Source organism: Salmo trutta, chromosome 20 (genome assembly GCF_901001165.1).
Source record: "Salmo trutta chromosome 20, fSalTru1.1, whole genome shotgun sequence".
Classification (NCBI taxonomy): Eukaryota; Metazoa; Chordata; class Actinopteri; order Salmoniformes; family Salmonidae; genus Salmo; species Salmo trutta.
The window spans coordinates 46,694,284-46,710,980 of record NC_042976.1 but is presented as its reverse complement, the minus strand read 5'-3'; the positions used below and the strand labels follow the sequence as shown (position 1 = coordinate 46,710,980).

At 41.7% G+C, this 16,697-nt stretch overlaps 1 protein-coding gene across 2 annotated transcripts in view; it reads left to right on the top strand.

Moving 5' to 3' along the window:
• The window catches only part of LOC115156184 (nck-associated protein 5-like), a 77,752-nt gene extending 64,059 nt beyond the window's left edge, over window positions 1-13,693 (top strand). For both annotated transcript variants that reach the window (XM_029703539.1, XM_029703540.1), the window contains 3 exons: window positions 2,366-2,434; window positions 12,547-12,585; window positions 13,376-13,693. In XM_029703539.1, the coding sequence (XP_029559399.1) occupies window positions 2,366-2,434; window positions 12,547-12,585; window positions 13,376-13,540 (273 nt within the window). In that variant the 3' untranslated portion in view covers window positions 13,541-13,693. The remainder of the gene's footprint in view (window positions 1-2,365; window positions 2,435-12,546; window positions 12,586-13,375) is intronic.
• The last annotated feature ends 3,004 nt before the right edge of the window (window positions 13,694-16,697 follow it).

Sequence of the window (16,697 nt, the reverse complement as noted above, 5' to 3'; positions counted from 1 at the left end):
TCCTTAATCATACCTGCTCTACAGAAAGCTAATAGAACTTACCATCTGTCTGCAGATCCCAGATCAGCAATAGTGATCTGTTTTTTTCCTGAAATACATACATGTGGAATAGTGATGCTCTGACTAACACATTTTTACCATCCTTTTTTATGAACCAGGAAAAGTTAGGGATTCATGCACTACATAAAACACATACTTTTAGGAGAAATAGTATGACAAAGTTTTTTGTTGTTGTCTACCTTTGCTTTACCAGTTCATACAGAAAGGATTTCATAACTGTGCCCCACCCCGTGTGACTGTGATTTAGGCCTATCAGATATATTGAGGATCAAGGGATCAGCAGGAGTAATGGACTATTATATCCATCCATGAATTAGACTGGATTAATGAAAACATTGTCATCTAACTCAGCAGTAGCCTTCATAGTTTTAATTTTATTATAATGAAATTCATCTGGAATTGAGGACATCTCAGGAGGACGATATCCAAATTCCATTTAGCATGCAATCATGACCTTGACTTCTTTAGTAATGCCATTAGATAAACTGGCTTCTTGAATTACATTGATTAACTTGTCTGCCTCTGTAGACCCTATTGGATATTTTCAGACTTTCAGACTCATATTTTCATGGTGGATGCTATCCCTTTAAATTATACATGTAATTACACTTTTAGACTGAAACTCATTGACCTGACTTGTTTTTCCATTTAATTTCAAACTACTTTCCTAGTTTTCCAGCCGTAAAGGCATACTTGGAAGCATGTGTAATGTGCAATGAACAATTTGCTGCATATGAAAGTGAGTCAATAAACAAATGAACACAGCTCCAGCCCACTGTTCTGACTGTCTGGAGAAGCCTCTCATTTGATTCTCTTCACCACCTCAACCAAAAAGTCATTTGTTTCACATTTGCTTGCTGAGGAGTCAAAGGAGTGAGACAGGGTTGAAACTGTGTTAACTGCATGTCAATCAAAATGGAAGGCCTGGATAACGCAAGAAAGTAGTGGAATGATCGGCAAATGAGTACAGCTTGTAAATCAATAAGACTCATTTGGAAAGGTGAAGTGATATTACATTAATAGCAGAATCAGGCCCCATCCAGCCCATATCTTACAAGGCCCCTACCTCTTAAAGTTCAAGCTCGTAACTTGGATTTCCGTGACCTTTAAATGGGATAGTCTTATAGGCTCTATGACTTCGTTGGCCTTTTTAACTCCAAGTGAAGGGAAAGGGGTACCTAGTCAGTTGCACAACTGATTGCATTCAAATGAAATGTGTCTTCCGCATTTAACCCAACCCCTCTGAATCAGTGTCCTATGATCTATCAGTGTCCTACAATCTCTTTCTCCTCAGAAGCACTTTGCCTTCTTTTCAGACACTGTTGTGATTTATATGACCACTTTTTTTAAATGAATGTTGCTCAGACGTTCACCATTCCAGAACCAGTGCTAGGCAATAACTCCACACAGTAGGTCATATGAACACATCTGGAGAACTAAACAACCTGGATCACCAGCCAAAAGTCAGCAATGAGCCGTTTGAATTTACAGCATTGTGTCAAGGGTTATTTAAATATCTCTCTTCTTTTCTTTGTCTTTCCTATTATTTTAATTTTTTTAACACAATTTCATGGTATCCAATTGGTAGTTGCAGTCTTGTCCCATCGCTGCAACTCCCGTACGGACTCGGGAGAGGTGAAGGTCGAGAGCCGTGCGTCCTCCGAAACACAACCCAGCCGAGCAGCACTGCTTCTTGACACAATGCCCGCTTAACCCGGAAGCCAGCCGCACCAATGTGTCGGAGGAAACACCGTACACCTGGGGACCGTGCCAGCGTGCATTGCGCACGGGCCCGCCACAGGAGTCGCTAGTGCGCGATGGGACAAGAACATCCCTGCCGCCCAAACCCTCCCCTAACCCGGACGACGCTGACATGTTTTAATAGAGATGAACTGGAGGAATTGCACAGACCTTGGAGTAGTGAGACTCAATAGAAAAAACACTGAGATAAGGGCACATTACAATAACTTTTAACCTCAACACAGATTCACATGAATGTCTAAGTTACGGGCATGTAACTCGGGTCAGAATTCTGTTAGTATATGTTCTGGACAGTTCATGTGATGGACAGTTAATGAGATGAAAGGCTTGCTCTAATTCATTTGGTTAGAAGCAAAATCTCATGGCATGACCATCTTAAGAAGCACCGGGGTTACCTTCAGCTCAGTCAAGAGACGATGTGTATACGTTGTATCTTTATCTGGAAGACTGGAATTGTTCACAGATGTATATTTAGAATATGGACACATGTGAAGGTGTTTTTTGTGTACATATTCAGTTTATCTGGAGGTGTTTGCTATTACAGGCGGAGAACTCTGCATTGACGATGGAGAACGACAACCAGAGGAAGCAGTATGAACGTTGTCTGGATGAGGTGAGTGTGTATTTCTCTCTCTCTATCTCTCACAGACACACAGTTCACTTGGTTAACTCTAAGCTGAAATACTTGATAAGGTCTGGAAAGGACTAGGAATTCCTGTAGTTTCCTTACAGAAACATCCACAAAGTATAGAGCCTTGTTATACAGGGTTTGAATCTAATGAGAGTTAAGCATGGGAGTTCTAAGGGATGAGACCTCTCCTTCTGCTCAGAGACTGGCCAGGAGTGAGCTAGTGTGGGTTGAGTGTGCTCTTTTCCTCCTCTCCTCCATTACAACGGGCTGATTGTCTCTCCATCTCCCTCTCCATTTTTGAAGAGGCTTCCTTAATGAGGCAGTTACCATGGCAATTGCTGCCCTCTTGAATTTTAAGTATTCAGGTAGAAGACAAAATGTTTCAACACAACTGTAGTGGGAGTAATTCACTCTGCCAAAAAAGCCAGTCAAAAACTAGTGTTCCAAAAACCCAGGCAATCTCTCAGGGTGCTTTGTGTCATGATGACATCAGAGTTGTCATGATAGCTATATTTATTTGTTTATTTAACTATGCAAGTCAGTTAAGAACAAATTCTTATTTACAATGACAGCCTACCCCAGCCAAATCCTAACGACGCTGGGCCAATTGTGCGCCACCCAATTACATCCGGTTGTGATACATCCTGGAGTCAAACCAGGGTCTGCAGTGATGCCTCTAGCACTGAGATACAGTGCCTTAGACCGCTGCACCACTTGGGAGACCCATATTAAAGGGCTACATGTTCTATTGAATAGAAATGGAACAACTGACTCAACTATATCAGTTAATTCATAACCGAGTCAAGCCAAGTTGAACTGCAGGGTTACCCAACTGTCTGGCGGGCCGAATTTGGGTGGTTTTATTTGGCTCCCCAAGTCTTCTGAGCAATATATATATATATATAGGCCGGGCGCAGTGCAGGCCGGGCGCAGTGCACGCTGATACGGTCGCCAGGTGTACGGTGTTTCCTCCGACACATTGGTGCAGCTGGCTTCCGGGTTAAGCGTGCATTGTGTCAAGAAGCATTGCGGCTTGGCTGGGTTGTGTTTCAGAGGACGCGTGGCTCTCGACCTTCGCCTCTCCCGAGTTCGTACGGGAGTTGCAGCGATGGGACAAGACTGTAACTACCAATTGGATACCACAAAATTGGGAAGGAAAAAGGGGTAAAATAATCAATTTAAAAAAAATTGAAATCTACACACAATACCCCATAATGACAAAGCGAAAATAAAAAACAGATACCTTATTTACATAAGTATTCAGACAGTTTGCTATGAGCCTCGAAATTGAGCTCAGGTGCATCCTGTTTCCATTGATCATCCTTGATGTTTCTACCACTTGTTTGGAGTCCACCTGTGGTAAAATGAATTAATTGGACATGATTTGAAAAGGCACACACCTGTTTATATAAAAGTCCCTAAATTGATAGTGCATATCAGAGCAAAAACAAAGCCATGGGGTTGAAGGAATTGTCCGTAGAGCTCAGGGGACAGGATTGTGTTGAGGCACAGATCTGGGGAAGGGTACCAAAACATTTCTGCAGCATTGAAAGTCCCCAAAATGGAAGAATTTTGGACTCTTCCTAGAGCTGCCCTGCCGGTCAAACTGAGCAATCGAGGGAGAAGGCCCTTGATCAGGTAGGTGACCAAGAGCCCGATGGTCGCTCTGACAGAACTCCAGTGTTCCTCTGTGGAGATGGGAGAACCTTCCAGAAGGACAACCATCTCTGCAGCAGTCCACCAATAAGGCCTTTACTGACAGAAGCCACTCCTCAGTAAAAGGCACATGACAGCCTGCTTGGAGTTTGCAAAAAGGCACCTAAAGACTCTCAGACCATGAGAAACAAGATTCTCTGGTCTGATGAAAGCAAGATTGAACTCTTCGGCCTGAATGCCATGCGTCACGTCTGGAGGAAACCTGGCACCATCCCTACGGTGAAGTACGGTGGTGGCAGCATCACACTGTGGGGATGTTTGTAAGTGGCAGGGACTGGGAGACTTGTCAGGATCGAGGCAAAGGTGAACCGAGCAAAGTACAGAGAGATCCTTGAACAAAACTTTCTCAGACTGGGGTGAAGGTTCACCTTCCAACAGGACAACAACCCTAAACACACAAGCCAAGACAACTCAGGAGTGGCTTCAGGACAAGTCTCTGAATGTCCTTGAGTGGCCCAGCCAAAGCTCAGATTTCAATCTGATCAAACATCTCTGTAGAGACCTGAAAATAGCTGTGCAGCAACGCTCCCCCTCCAACCTGACAGAGCGTGAGAGGATCTGCAGAGAAGAATGGGAGAAACTCCCCAAATACAGGTGTGTCAAGCTTGTTATTTTTCATACCCAAGAAGACTCGAGGCTTTGGACACAAAGGAATGAGCTCCAAGTGATTTTAATTTAAGAAGTCTTATTCCCACATATAATAAAGAGACACATGATTGTATAAAAATATAAGCAATGTTTGAAAGTATTATGTTTTAGTCAAACATATCTGTTTGCTTCTTGCAGTCAATTTGCAGTCGACAAATTATTTGTTATTATAAACTGGGTGGGTCGAACCCTGAATGTTGATTGGCTGACAGCCGTGGTATACCATGGGTATGACAAAACATGTATTTTTACTGATCTAATTACTTTTAGAATAGCAAAAAAGGCACTTCAGGGGTTTGTGGTATATGGGCAATATACCATGGCTAAGGGCTGTATCCAGGCTCTCTGCGTTGATTCGTGAATAAGAACAGCCCTTAACCGTGGTATATTGGCCATATACCACACCCCCTTGTGCCTTATTGCTTAACTATGTTCCAGCCCTCCGGACCATCCGCTCAAGAAAAAAATAGACCTGCGGTTGAATCTAGTTGATGATCCCTGCTGTATTGTGTCTGCGCTAGCCCGCGTACTCATCTACCATAGTTTCAGGATCTGCTGAAATGGACAATGTGAAAGAAATGATCTGAGCCAGCATGGTATGTTTGGGGGAGGAGCAATTGTCTTTCAGACAAAGAATAATCTGTCTGTGTTCAAATTTCTGTTTACAGATTACTGCTGTATATCAATTTCCAGCCTTCCTCCCATCCTTCAGCTCTTATGCATATTACACAAGGTTAGCGTAACTCATTAGATAAAATTATGCCATGTGATAGCTGTGAATTAGTGGTCACTGTGAAGCAACTCTTGACCAGCTCATCTTTGTCATTAGTAGCAACTCATCACCTTTCAAAGTGCTCTCCAAAAGGACCACTATCTTCTGGAAGGATCTTAAATCCAGGTCACATTTCTACAGCATCTCTGCCCCCTACCAGCTCACACAGTTGGCAATATGTAATGCATTCAACATCACACTTGAAAATGCAAAAATGTTGAATGATCTCTGAAACGAAATAACATAATTGCACAATTATATAAATTCGAGCCCTTAATGATATTCTGCTACCTTCATTCATATTCAATGCTACCATCAAATAAATGTATCCCCAGAAAAATAATAATCTAGCTTTGAGGAAGAGGACGGAGGGCTTCTCACATTAAAACGTTATTGAAAAGACTTGAGATTGTCACGAAAAAGTTTGTTTTAATTATAAGAAGTACAGCAGTTTAAACAGACAGATTTTAAACAGTGTAAAAGAGGATAAAAGTATCAAACCAGGAGTAACAAATGTGCAAACTACTCTCCTAGTTAGATAGCTGCACTAGGGTCGGACAGCATGTCTGTGTAAGATCAATACACAGTGGAGCCAGCGCGAGATATGGCTCGGAAAACATACCTCAATCCAGGGATGAGAAATGCCATGTACTCAGAATTGTCTCATTATCCCAGCTGTTACACCGGGAAGTTTGAAAGACTACTAGTTTTCGTAGGGCTGCTTTTTGTTAGGCAAGCTGCCCTTTTCATCCTCATGCTATGTAACAGAAGCCACATCTGACATTTTGAAATGACACTAGAATGTGCACTGAACAACAAAGGATTGTCAGCCAATCAGGCTCTGTGCGGACTACATCATCGAGTTGTGCAAATATCAAAATAAAAATCCTGTGTGGGGAATGGCTTAGTGTATTTCAAACTCTCCGAAAACTATGGATGCTCGTCTGAAGTACAATAATTAATTAGTAATCCGTGTCATTGTCAAGAGTGCATTAACAAAGGCAATAAACAGCCACACACTAGAACATTGCTGTTGTCTTTGAATAGTTTGTTTACTTGTTGGAGCTCCAAAAACAGCACTGGACCCTGTCTTAGCAAACATGTGGAATCACAATCAATATCACAATAGCAAATGAATTCACAGTGACAAATTCATAACATTGCTATTCAGTACAGTATGAAGACCAGCCTGAGTACTGTTTTTGCAGTAAGTAGGTCCCCTGTACCTGCGCCCGTGAGGGGAGTGATGAATGACTGCAAGGCAGAAAGGACTCGCTAAAAAGTAAACAATAACTTGCAAAAAATAAATAGTAACACGATAAAATAACGAGACTATAAACAAGGAGTACCGTTAACGAATCAATGTGCAGGGGTACGAAGTAGTTGAGGTAATATGTACATGTAGGTAGGGGTAAAAGTGACTAGGCAATCAGGATAGATAGTAAACAGAGTTTTAGCAGAGTTTGTAAAGAGTGTGAAAGTGTGTCTATGTGTGAGTGTGTGTAGTGGTGTATACCCCCCAAAACTACTTATGTAGTATTTAAGTAAAAATTATTTAAAGTACTACATAAGTAGTTTTTGGGGGTATCTGTACTATACTATTTATATATTTGACAACTTTTACTTTTACTTCACTACATTCTTAAAGAACAATGTACTTTTTACTCCATACATTTTAGAAGCAATTAGAAATTATTCATACTTTGATACATAAGTATATTTTTGCAGTTACGTTTACTTTTGATACTTAAGTATATTTAAAACCAAATACTTTTCTATTAAGGTATCTTTACTTTTACCCACATATGACATCTGGGTACTTTTTCTACCACTGAGTGTGTGGCATCAATTTGCTTGTGTGTTTTGTGTGTGTGAGCGTATGTAGGTGGGTGGGTGTATGTGCGTGTTGGAGTGTCAGTGTAGTATGTGTGAGTGTGTGAGGGTAGAGTCCAGTGAGTGTGCATAGAGCCGGTGCAAGAGAGTCAGTGTAAATAAAAATGGGGTCAATGCAAATAGTCAGGGTAGCCATTTGATGAACTGTTAAGCAGTCTTATGGCTTGGGGATAGAAGCGGTTTAGAATCCTTTTGGTTCCTATTGGTTCTGGTACTGTTTGCTGTGCGGTAGCAGATAGAACATTGGCTGGAGTCTTTGACAACTTTTAGGTCCTTCCTCTGACAACGTCTGGTATAGAGGTCCTGGATGGCAGAGAGCTCGGCCCCAGTGATGTACTGGGCCTTATGCACTACCCTCTGTAGCGCTTTATGGTCGGTAATGCAGCCAGTCAAGATGTTCTCATTGGTGCAGTTGTGGAACTTTTTGAGGATCTGAAGGCCCATGCCAAATCTTTTCACCCTCCTGAGGAGGAGAGGCATTGTTGTGCCCTCTTCATGACTGTGTTTGCACCATGAAAGGTCCTTAGTAATGTGGACACAGAGGAACTTGAAGCTCTCGACCCACTCCACTACAGCCCCGTCGATGTGATTTGCAATTATTGTACTGGAAGAGCATCCATAGTTTTGGGAGAGTTTGACATATACTAAGCCATAAATCCCGCTGTACTTTAATTTTGACATTTCCATAGCGTGACGATGTAGTCTGCAACACACGTTCTAGCGCCATTTCAAAATGGCTGACGTCGTTTCTGCTCATAGAGATATATAGAGTACTCATCTTTGTATCTGTGCCATTATAGCATCTGTGACACCATGGGCAGCGCCATTGAGGCTATCTCCATTTTGAAGTAGTCAATTTTCTCCTTCACGATTGGCTGATCCCTCCTGATGATCCTGTTGGACATGACTCCAACAGGGTCACCAGGGGGTATCAGTCAATGCAGTTGGAAGTCGCACCCAGTTGACTACAATAAAATGGCGGAAGCCCTCGATGGTGCTGCCCATGTTAATATGGCCTTTTGACGACTAGATGCTTCTATCATTCTCTATGCTTCTACTACCTAGAATGAGGACGAAAAGGGCAGCTTTTTGAAAAACTAGCAGTTGTGTAATCGGTGTAACACTGGGGATAATGTGACAATTTGGAGTACATCGCATTTCTCATCCCTGGATTGAGATACATCAGAGAGAAAGGGGCGAAGCGAACTTGGCCCAAAATCTGTCTTCTCCAGCAGGTGTTTTTTTGCGCTCACCAAGCGAGGAGTTTTTGCAAGGAGGTCAATGAGAGTGTTGAAATTGGTAAACAAAAAATGTAATTGGTTACTTGCTACTTGAGGCTTATTTGATCGAATATACATTTTGTAAATCTTAGGTTATTAGGTTATTACGAGTGTACTGATATAAGTAGGACACGTGACATCACGGCAACTTTGAGAAAAAAACACTTTATATTGGAGTTATGCCTCTAAGTGCTATCCAGAATCTTTGGGATGTCGCGTCCCTAAACCCTACCCTAACAATTTTACATTTCAACTTCAATGGGGTAGGAACAACCTAAGGGTCCAGGATAGCAAGGACCGTTGTGGTTGTTCACACACATATCTGCCCTCTCATTGGCTGGAATGGTACCACCTGATCTTGCCTCATCACAACTGCCTTCCATTTTTAAAGACATTTATTTCAATTGTTAGTGTGGCAAAAATAGTATCTGGCCATATCTCCCGCTGGCTCTAAAGTGTCTTGATCTACACAGTCATGCTGTCCGACCCCAGTGCAGCTCAGTGTAAACAAGCATAATGGTAGGGTTGGCTGAACAACGACATGAATAACATACATACATTTTAAGCTTTTCCGTCAGGATAGAACAGCGGCCTCTGGCAAGACAAGGGGTGGCGGTCTATGTATATTTATAAACAACAGCTGGTGCATGAAATCTAAGGAAGTCTCAAGGTTTTGCTCGCCTGAGGTAGAGTATCTCATGATAAGCTGTTGACCACACTATTAACCAAGACAGTTTAAATGTGTATTTTTCGTAGCTTTCTATATGCCACCACAAACAGATGCTTGCACTAAGACCACACTCAATGAGCTGTAACGGCCAATAGCAAACAGGAAAAATGCTCATCCAGAGGCGGCGCTCCTAGTGGTTGGGGACTTTAATGCAGGGAAAAGTCAAATCCGTTTTACCTCATTTCTACCAGCATGTTAAATGTGCAACCAGAGGGAAAAAAACTCTAGACCACCTTTATGCCACACACAGAGATGTGTACAAAGCTCTCCCTCGCCCTCCATTTGGCCAATCTGACCATAATTCTATCATCCTGATTCCTGCTTACAAGCAAAATCTAAAGCAGGAAGCACCAGTAACTCAGTCAATAAGAAAGTGGTCAAATGAAGCAGCTACAGGACTGTTTTGCTAGCACAGACTGGAATGTGTTCCTGGATTCTTCCGATGGCATTGAGGAGTACACCACATCAGTCACTGGCTTCATCAATAAGTGCATCGATGATGTCGTCCCCAATGTGACTGTACGTACATACCCCAATCAGAAGCCGTGGATAACAGGCAACATCTGCATGGAGCGAAAAGGCGCATTCAAGGAGCGGGACTCTAACCCGGAAGCTTATAAGAAATCCCGCTATGCCCTCCGAGAAACCATCAAACAGGCAAAGCGTCAATACAAGACTAAGACTGAATCGTACTACACCAGCTCCAACGCTCATCGGATGTGGCAGGGCTTGCAAACTGTTACAGACTACAAAGGGAAGCACAGCCACGAGTTGCCCAGTGACATGAGCCTACCAGACGAGCTAAATACTACCAGACGAGCTAAATACTTCTATGCTCGCTTCGTGGCAAGTAACACTGAAGCATACATTAGAGCTTCAGCTGTTCCGGACGACTGTGTGATCACACTCTCCATAGCCGATGTGAGTAAGACTTTTAAACAGGTCAAAATTCACAAGGCTGTACTCTGAGCATGTGCTGACCAATTAGCAATTGTCTTCACTGACGTTTTCAAGCTGTCCCTGACTGAGTTTGTAATACCAACAGGTTTCAAGCAGACCACCATAGTCCCTGTGCCCAAGAACACAAAGGTAACCTGCCTAAATGACTGCTGACCTGTAGCACTCACGTCTGTAGCCATGCAGTGCTTTGAAAGGCTGGTCATGGCTCACATCAACACCATTATCCCAGAAACCCTAGACCCACTCCAACTTGCATACCTCCCCAACAGATACACAGATGATGCAATCTCTGTTGCACTCCACACTGCCCTTTCCCACCTGGACAAAAGTGGCCAAGCACGACTCCAACACCATCATCAAGTTTGCCGATGACACAACAGTGGTAGGCCTGATCACCAACAACGATGAGACAGCCTATTGGGAGGAAGTTAGAGATCAGGCCGGGTGGTGTCAGGACAACAACCTCTCCCTCAACGTAATCAAGACAAAGGAGATGATTGTGGACTACAGGAAAAGGAGGACCGAGCATGCCCCCATTCTCATTGACGGGGCTGTAGTGGAGCAGGTTGACAGTTTCAAGTTCCTTGTTGTCTACATCACCAACAAATTATCATGGTCCAAACACACTACAGTAGTGAATAGGGCACGACAAAGCCTATTCCCCCTCAGGAGACTGAAAAGATTTGGCATGGGTCCTCGGATCCTCAAAAGGTTCCACAGCTGCACCATCGAGAACATCCTGACTGGTTGCGTCACTGCCTGGTATGGCAACTGCTCGGCTTCCGACCGCAAGGCACTACAGAGGGTAGTGCGTACAGCCCAGTACATCACCGGGGGCCAAGCTTCCTGCCATCCCGGACCACTATACCAGGCGGTGTCAGAGGAAGGCCCTAAAAAGACTCCAGCCACCCTAGTCATGGACTGTTCTCTCTGCTACCACACGGAAAGCGGTACCGGAGCGCCAAGTCAAGGTCCAAAAGGCTTCTTAACAGCTTCTACCCCCAAGTCCATAAGACTCCTGAACAGCTAAGCAAAGGGCTACCCTCTTTACGCTGCTGCTAATCTCTGTTTATTATCTATGCATAGTCACTTTAACTCTTCCTACATGTACACTTTACCTCAATTACCTTGACTAACCGGTGACCCCGCACATTGACTCTGTACCGGTAGCCCCTGTATATTGCCTCGCTATTGTTATTTTTCTGCTGCTGTTGAATTATTAGTTACTTTTATTTTCTATTTCCTACTTATCGATTTTTTTATTTAACACTTTTTTTTCTTAACCAACAGTGCTTTAAGAAGTTTTAAGGGCTTGTAAGTAAGCATTTCACTGTAAGGTCTACACCTGTTGTATTCAGCGCATGTGACAAATAAAATCTGATTTGATTTGAATCTTCTGGCATCTATTTATCTCTCTTTTCCCGACCAACAAACACTAGACTTTAGCCATGGCTTAATACGCAACTGTACTGAATCAGAACTTAATGAGGGGCGTGTGTGGATTTACCATCGATAACATTCCAATGGCTGTCCTAAACACACACACACAATCAACTGTAGAGATGTAGATGATAGTATAAGCTTTAAATATATGTAATGAAAGTAACGAGGGCCCTCGAAACTAACAAACAACAACAAGGCAACAGTAAACTTGTTGTCCCCCATGAATGATGCAGCTCCCCCTTGGGCCAATTGAGATATTGTGTGTGACTAACTAATTTCAGTTAATTACTATCGCTCTCGCCTTTGGCCAATCCGTGTACTTTTGTAAATGCCAGATCTCTATAGCAGGATGCATCATTCACCCAAGTTTAGTCAAAATCATCCCAATGCTGTCTGAGATATCACGTGTGACTAAAGTACAAAGAAACGGAGGGAGACAGATCCACAGTCCCCTCCCCGATTTCATCATGGGGGAAAATTTAAACATCGGGGAGGTAAATGTCTCTGCATCTTCACACAAACATTGTACAACAAGCCTGAAAGACAAAGATTTCTTTATCATGACATGTTGACTGAACGTTGTCTTAACCTTTCTTTGAGTGTATTGTCTCTTTTGTTTATCTCCTCTCTCTCTGCTCTCTTTTGCTTGAAGGTGGCTAATCAGGTTGTTCAAGCGCTCCTCACCCAAAAGGTTTGTCTTTGTTTTGTTTGATTAAAGCATCATTAAAGTCACTCAAGTCTAAGGGAGGCTATAAAATAAATAATGATGGAATGCTAATAATGATAAGTAGAGTTGTGTACTAGTTAGCACATCATGTCTATTGAAACTGAAAAACCACATGCTCACTACTAGCTATTAAAACATTGGCTAGTCAGACCATTACTACTGTTCCAGCTGGCTGATTGCCGTTGATACTTAGGTAATGTAAAGCATAGCACAGATAATTTTTAACCAACCCTTTATTTGGCGATACTTCCTCAATGTCTGACTTGGAAGACAAATTTCTTCTAAACTTCCATGGCTACTTGCAGGTGGTTCATTTTAAATTGACAAAATGTTACCTTATTAAATGAAATCATTTTTTTGCTCCATGAAGTGTATGCCGCTATATTACCTATTTCAAAATTCTCTGTACTACGCTTTACATTACCTAAGTAAGAATGGCTTTCAGCCAGCTGGAACAGTAGTATGGTATATGCTTATCAACTTTCTGCTGATGTGCCATGCTTGGGAATTAATATTATAGGGACACTTTCTATGAGTCGTGTGTATGTAAAATATTATGAATGCATACTACCATTTTAATGCATGAAGAATGTCTTGTAGGGCCCTAAGTGTTTCCTGGTTAGGTCACATGGTCAGGAAAAACTCCTGGCCCTACATAAATCATAATGGAAGGCACACTGGACATGTATAATTATATGCCGGTTTATACAAAGTTTAACCCACCTTCCTTGTGCTTGTGTGGGTGAATGTCCAGGACCTAAAAGAGGAGTGTGTGAAGCTGAGGACACGCGTGTTTGACTTGGAGCAGCATAACCGCATATTGAACGTTCTGTTCCAGCAGCGGGTCAAAATATCCAGCAACCCTGTCTCCCAGGTAGGCTGGCTTGGTATAGACTGGATAAAGACCAACAATAACTAAGCTGAATTAGCATTTGAGCAGGTTCATGGGATTGGTCAAAAAAATGTTTACTTCATTGGGGCATGGACTCTACAAGATGTGGAAAGCTTTTGACAGGGATGCTCGCCCGTGTTGAAGGCGTTCCACAGAGATGCTGGCCAATGTTGACTCCAATGCTTTCCACATTTGTGTCAAGTTGGCTGGATGTTCTTTGGGTGGTGGACCATTCTTGATACATACAGGAACTGCTGAGCATGAAAAACCCAGCAGCGTTGCAGTTATTGACACACTCAAACCGGTGCACCTGGCACCTACTACCATACCTTGTTCAAAAGCACTTTACTCTTTTGTCTTGCCCATTCACCCCCTGAATGCCACACATACACAACCCATGTCTTAAGGCTTAAAAATCCATATTTAACTTGCCTCTTCCCCTTCATCTACACTGATTGAAGGGGATTTAACAAGTGACATCAGTAAGGGATCATAGCTTTCACCTGGAAGTGGATTTCTATGAGTACTGTAAGTCTGTCATGAAAAGAGCAGGTGTTTTGTATGTTCAGTGTACAGACATTGCTTATTGAAGACAATCACTTACATAACGTACCAGACAAAAGTTTGGACACACCTGTTCATTCAGTGGTTTTTCTTTATTTTTACTATTTTCAACATTGTAGAATAATAGTGAAGACATCAAAACTATGAAATAACACATGCAATCATGTAACCAAAAAAGTGTTAAACAAATCAAAATATATTTATATTTGAGATTCTTCAAAGTAGTCACCCTTTGCCTTAATGACAGCTTTGCACACTCTTGGCATTCTCTCAACCAGCTTCATGAGATAGTCACCTGGAATGCATTTCAATTAACAGGTGTGCCTTGTTAAAAGTTCGTTTGTGGAATTTATTTCCTTCTTAATGTGTTTGAGCCAGTCAGTGTGATGTGACAAGGTAGGGGTGGTATACAGAAGATAGCCCTATTTGGTAAAAGACCAAGTCCATATTAAGGAAAGAACAGCTCAAATAAGTAAAGACAGGGGAATCAAACATTTCATGTTCAAACCATGACCATTTCCAGTGAGGTCAAAAAGGAAAAGAACAAGACAGAGACCATAATAACTGTAATCTGTAATTCTCTCCTTCTATTGCATTTACTTTTTCTTCAAATTAAATACCAACATTTAAATCGTTGAAGATTTTTTACTCCCTTGTGGACTTGTGTAGCCTCCTAACTGGCCATGGCTTTTCAAAAAGATAAAATGATCCACCGCACAGTAGATGTGAAAACATCTACAAGACTGCACAGGGAGTACATGTGCTGAATCCCCCACAAGACAGAAAGATTAAAAGTGTCTAATACACCTTTCAAACCAAGATGTTTTTCCGCCAACTTTTTGCCCCATAATACTAACCTAACTGACAAAGTGAAAATAATGAAGTCTATACAGAGTACAAATGTTCCAATACATGCATTCTGTTTGTAACAACACACTAAATTAATACTGCAATGCAATTAACGTTGTCCCACATCCCTGGCCTTTTCTGTAAAGGTCAAATTCACCAACTCACTAAGGGAGCAACTGACTGCACTTCTTCCTGCCTGAGATCAGTGGTACTGTAGCAGGGAGTTATATTGGTACAAATCTGACAGGGTAGAACCAATTGTGTATATCAGGGATGGGCAACTGGCGGCCCGTGGCCCCCCTTTTGAAGGTCCTCAGGTCAATTTCCCCAAAAAATGAAAAAACAATAATAATTTAAAAAACAAAATACTAACAATTTTGGACCTCAGTCAGGCTTTCAACTTACTGTTGAAGGTTAGAATAGTAAAATACACCATTTCAACATTTGATTTCCCATCAGCAGTTTTTCTCTTGTTATGTCAGTCACTGATAATCAGTCAATTAGCTCATGTCAGTGAAGTCTTTTTAGACTAAGTTAGTTTAGTAGTCAGCTTTCTAAACTTGTTATCATGGTCAAATTACCAGCTAGATGGGTCCCGTTGCTTTTGTTAGTCAGTCTCACTCAGATATCATATTAAAAACTGCAAACATTTCTCACCACCCTATGGCAAAATGTGTAGAATTGTAAACAGCTCATTTTCCTCTCCGCCACATGACAAAATTAGTAGAATTGCATGAAATTTGTTATAAAATGTATACATTTCTCTCCGCTGTCAAGAGGGGGGCCACTAAAATGTTTTTCTCGCAACTGTGGCCCTTCTTGATGAGTTAAGATTTTTTGTGGCCCCCACCCCCATCAAAGTTGTCCATCCCTGATGTATTTAAACCATGGATTTCTGATGCTATGTACTGGCCAATGATAGGTTTTTTCAAAAAAATTTACCCATCTACCAATAGGTGCTCTTAATTGAGAGGCATTGGAAAACCTCCCTGGTCTTTGTGGTTGAATCTGTGTTTGAAATTCACTGCTCGACTGAGGGACCTTACAATTATTTGCATGTGTGGGGTACAGAGATGAGGCAGTCATTGAAAAATCATGTTAAACACTATTATTGTGAGTTAATGCAACTTATTTTGTGACTTAAGCAAATATTTACTCCTGAACTTATTTAGGCTTGTCATAACAAAGGGGTTGACTACTTATTGACTTAAGACATTTCAGCTTTTCATGTTTTATAAATTTGTAAAAAAAAAATAACACTTGATTCCACTTTGACATTATGGGGTATTGCGTGTAGGCCAGTGACAAAAACTCTCAATTTAATCTATTTTAAATTCAGACTGTAACACAACAAAATGTGGAAAAAGTCAAGGGGTGTGAATAATTTCTGAAGGCACTGTATACACTAGTTGACTGACAGGGAGGTGCTGTTTTGAAGCCACCACTCCTCCATCTTGGTACTCCCCCACCATTGTAAAAAATAGGGGTCTGAATAATTTCTGACGGCACTGTATATAAATCATTGGGTAAAGTGTTTGTTACTATAGTAAAACATTAAAGTGGGATTCATAGGTGTTAGTAACACTTTTAGGTGTTATTTTTAGGAGTGTTAAATCAGTGTCCTTTTGTGTTTTCCGAAGAAAAATACTCCTGGGGTTCCGATTCAATCAAAACTGGTTACCAGGTGTCTGAAAATTTCCCACTTGATTGAATAGGACTTGGTTTGACTGTTTTCCCTTTCTATTGAAACCTTCAACAAATTAATTTTTTA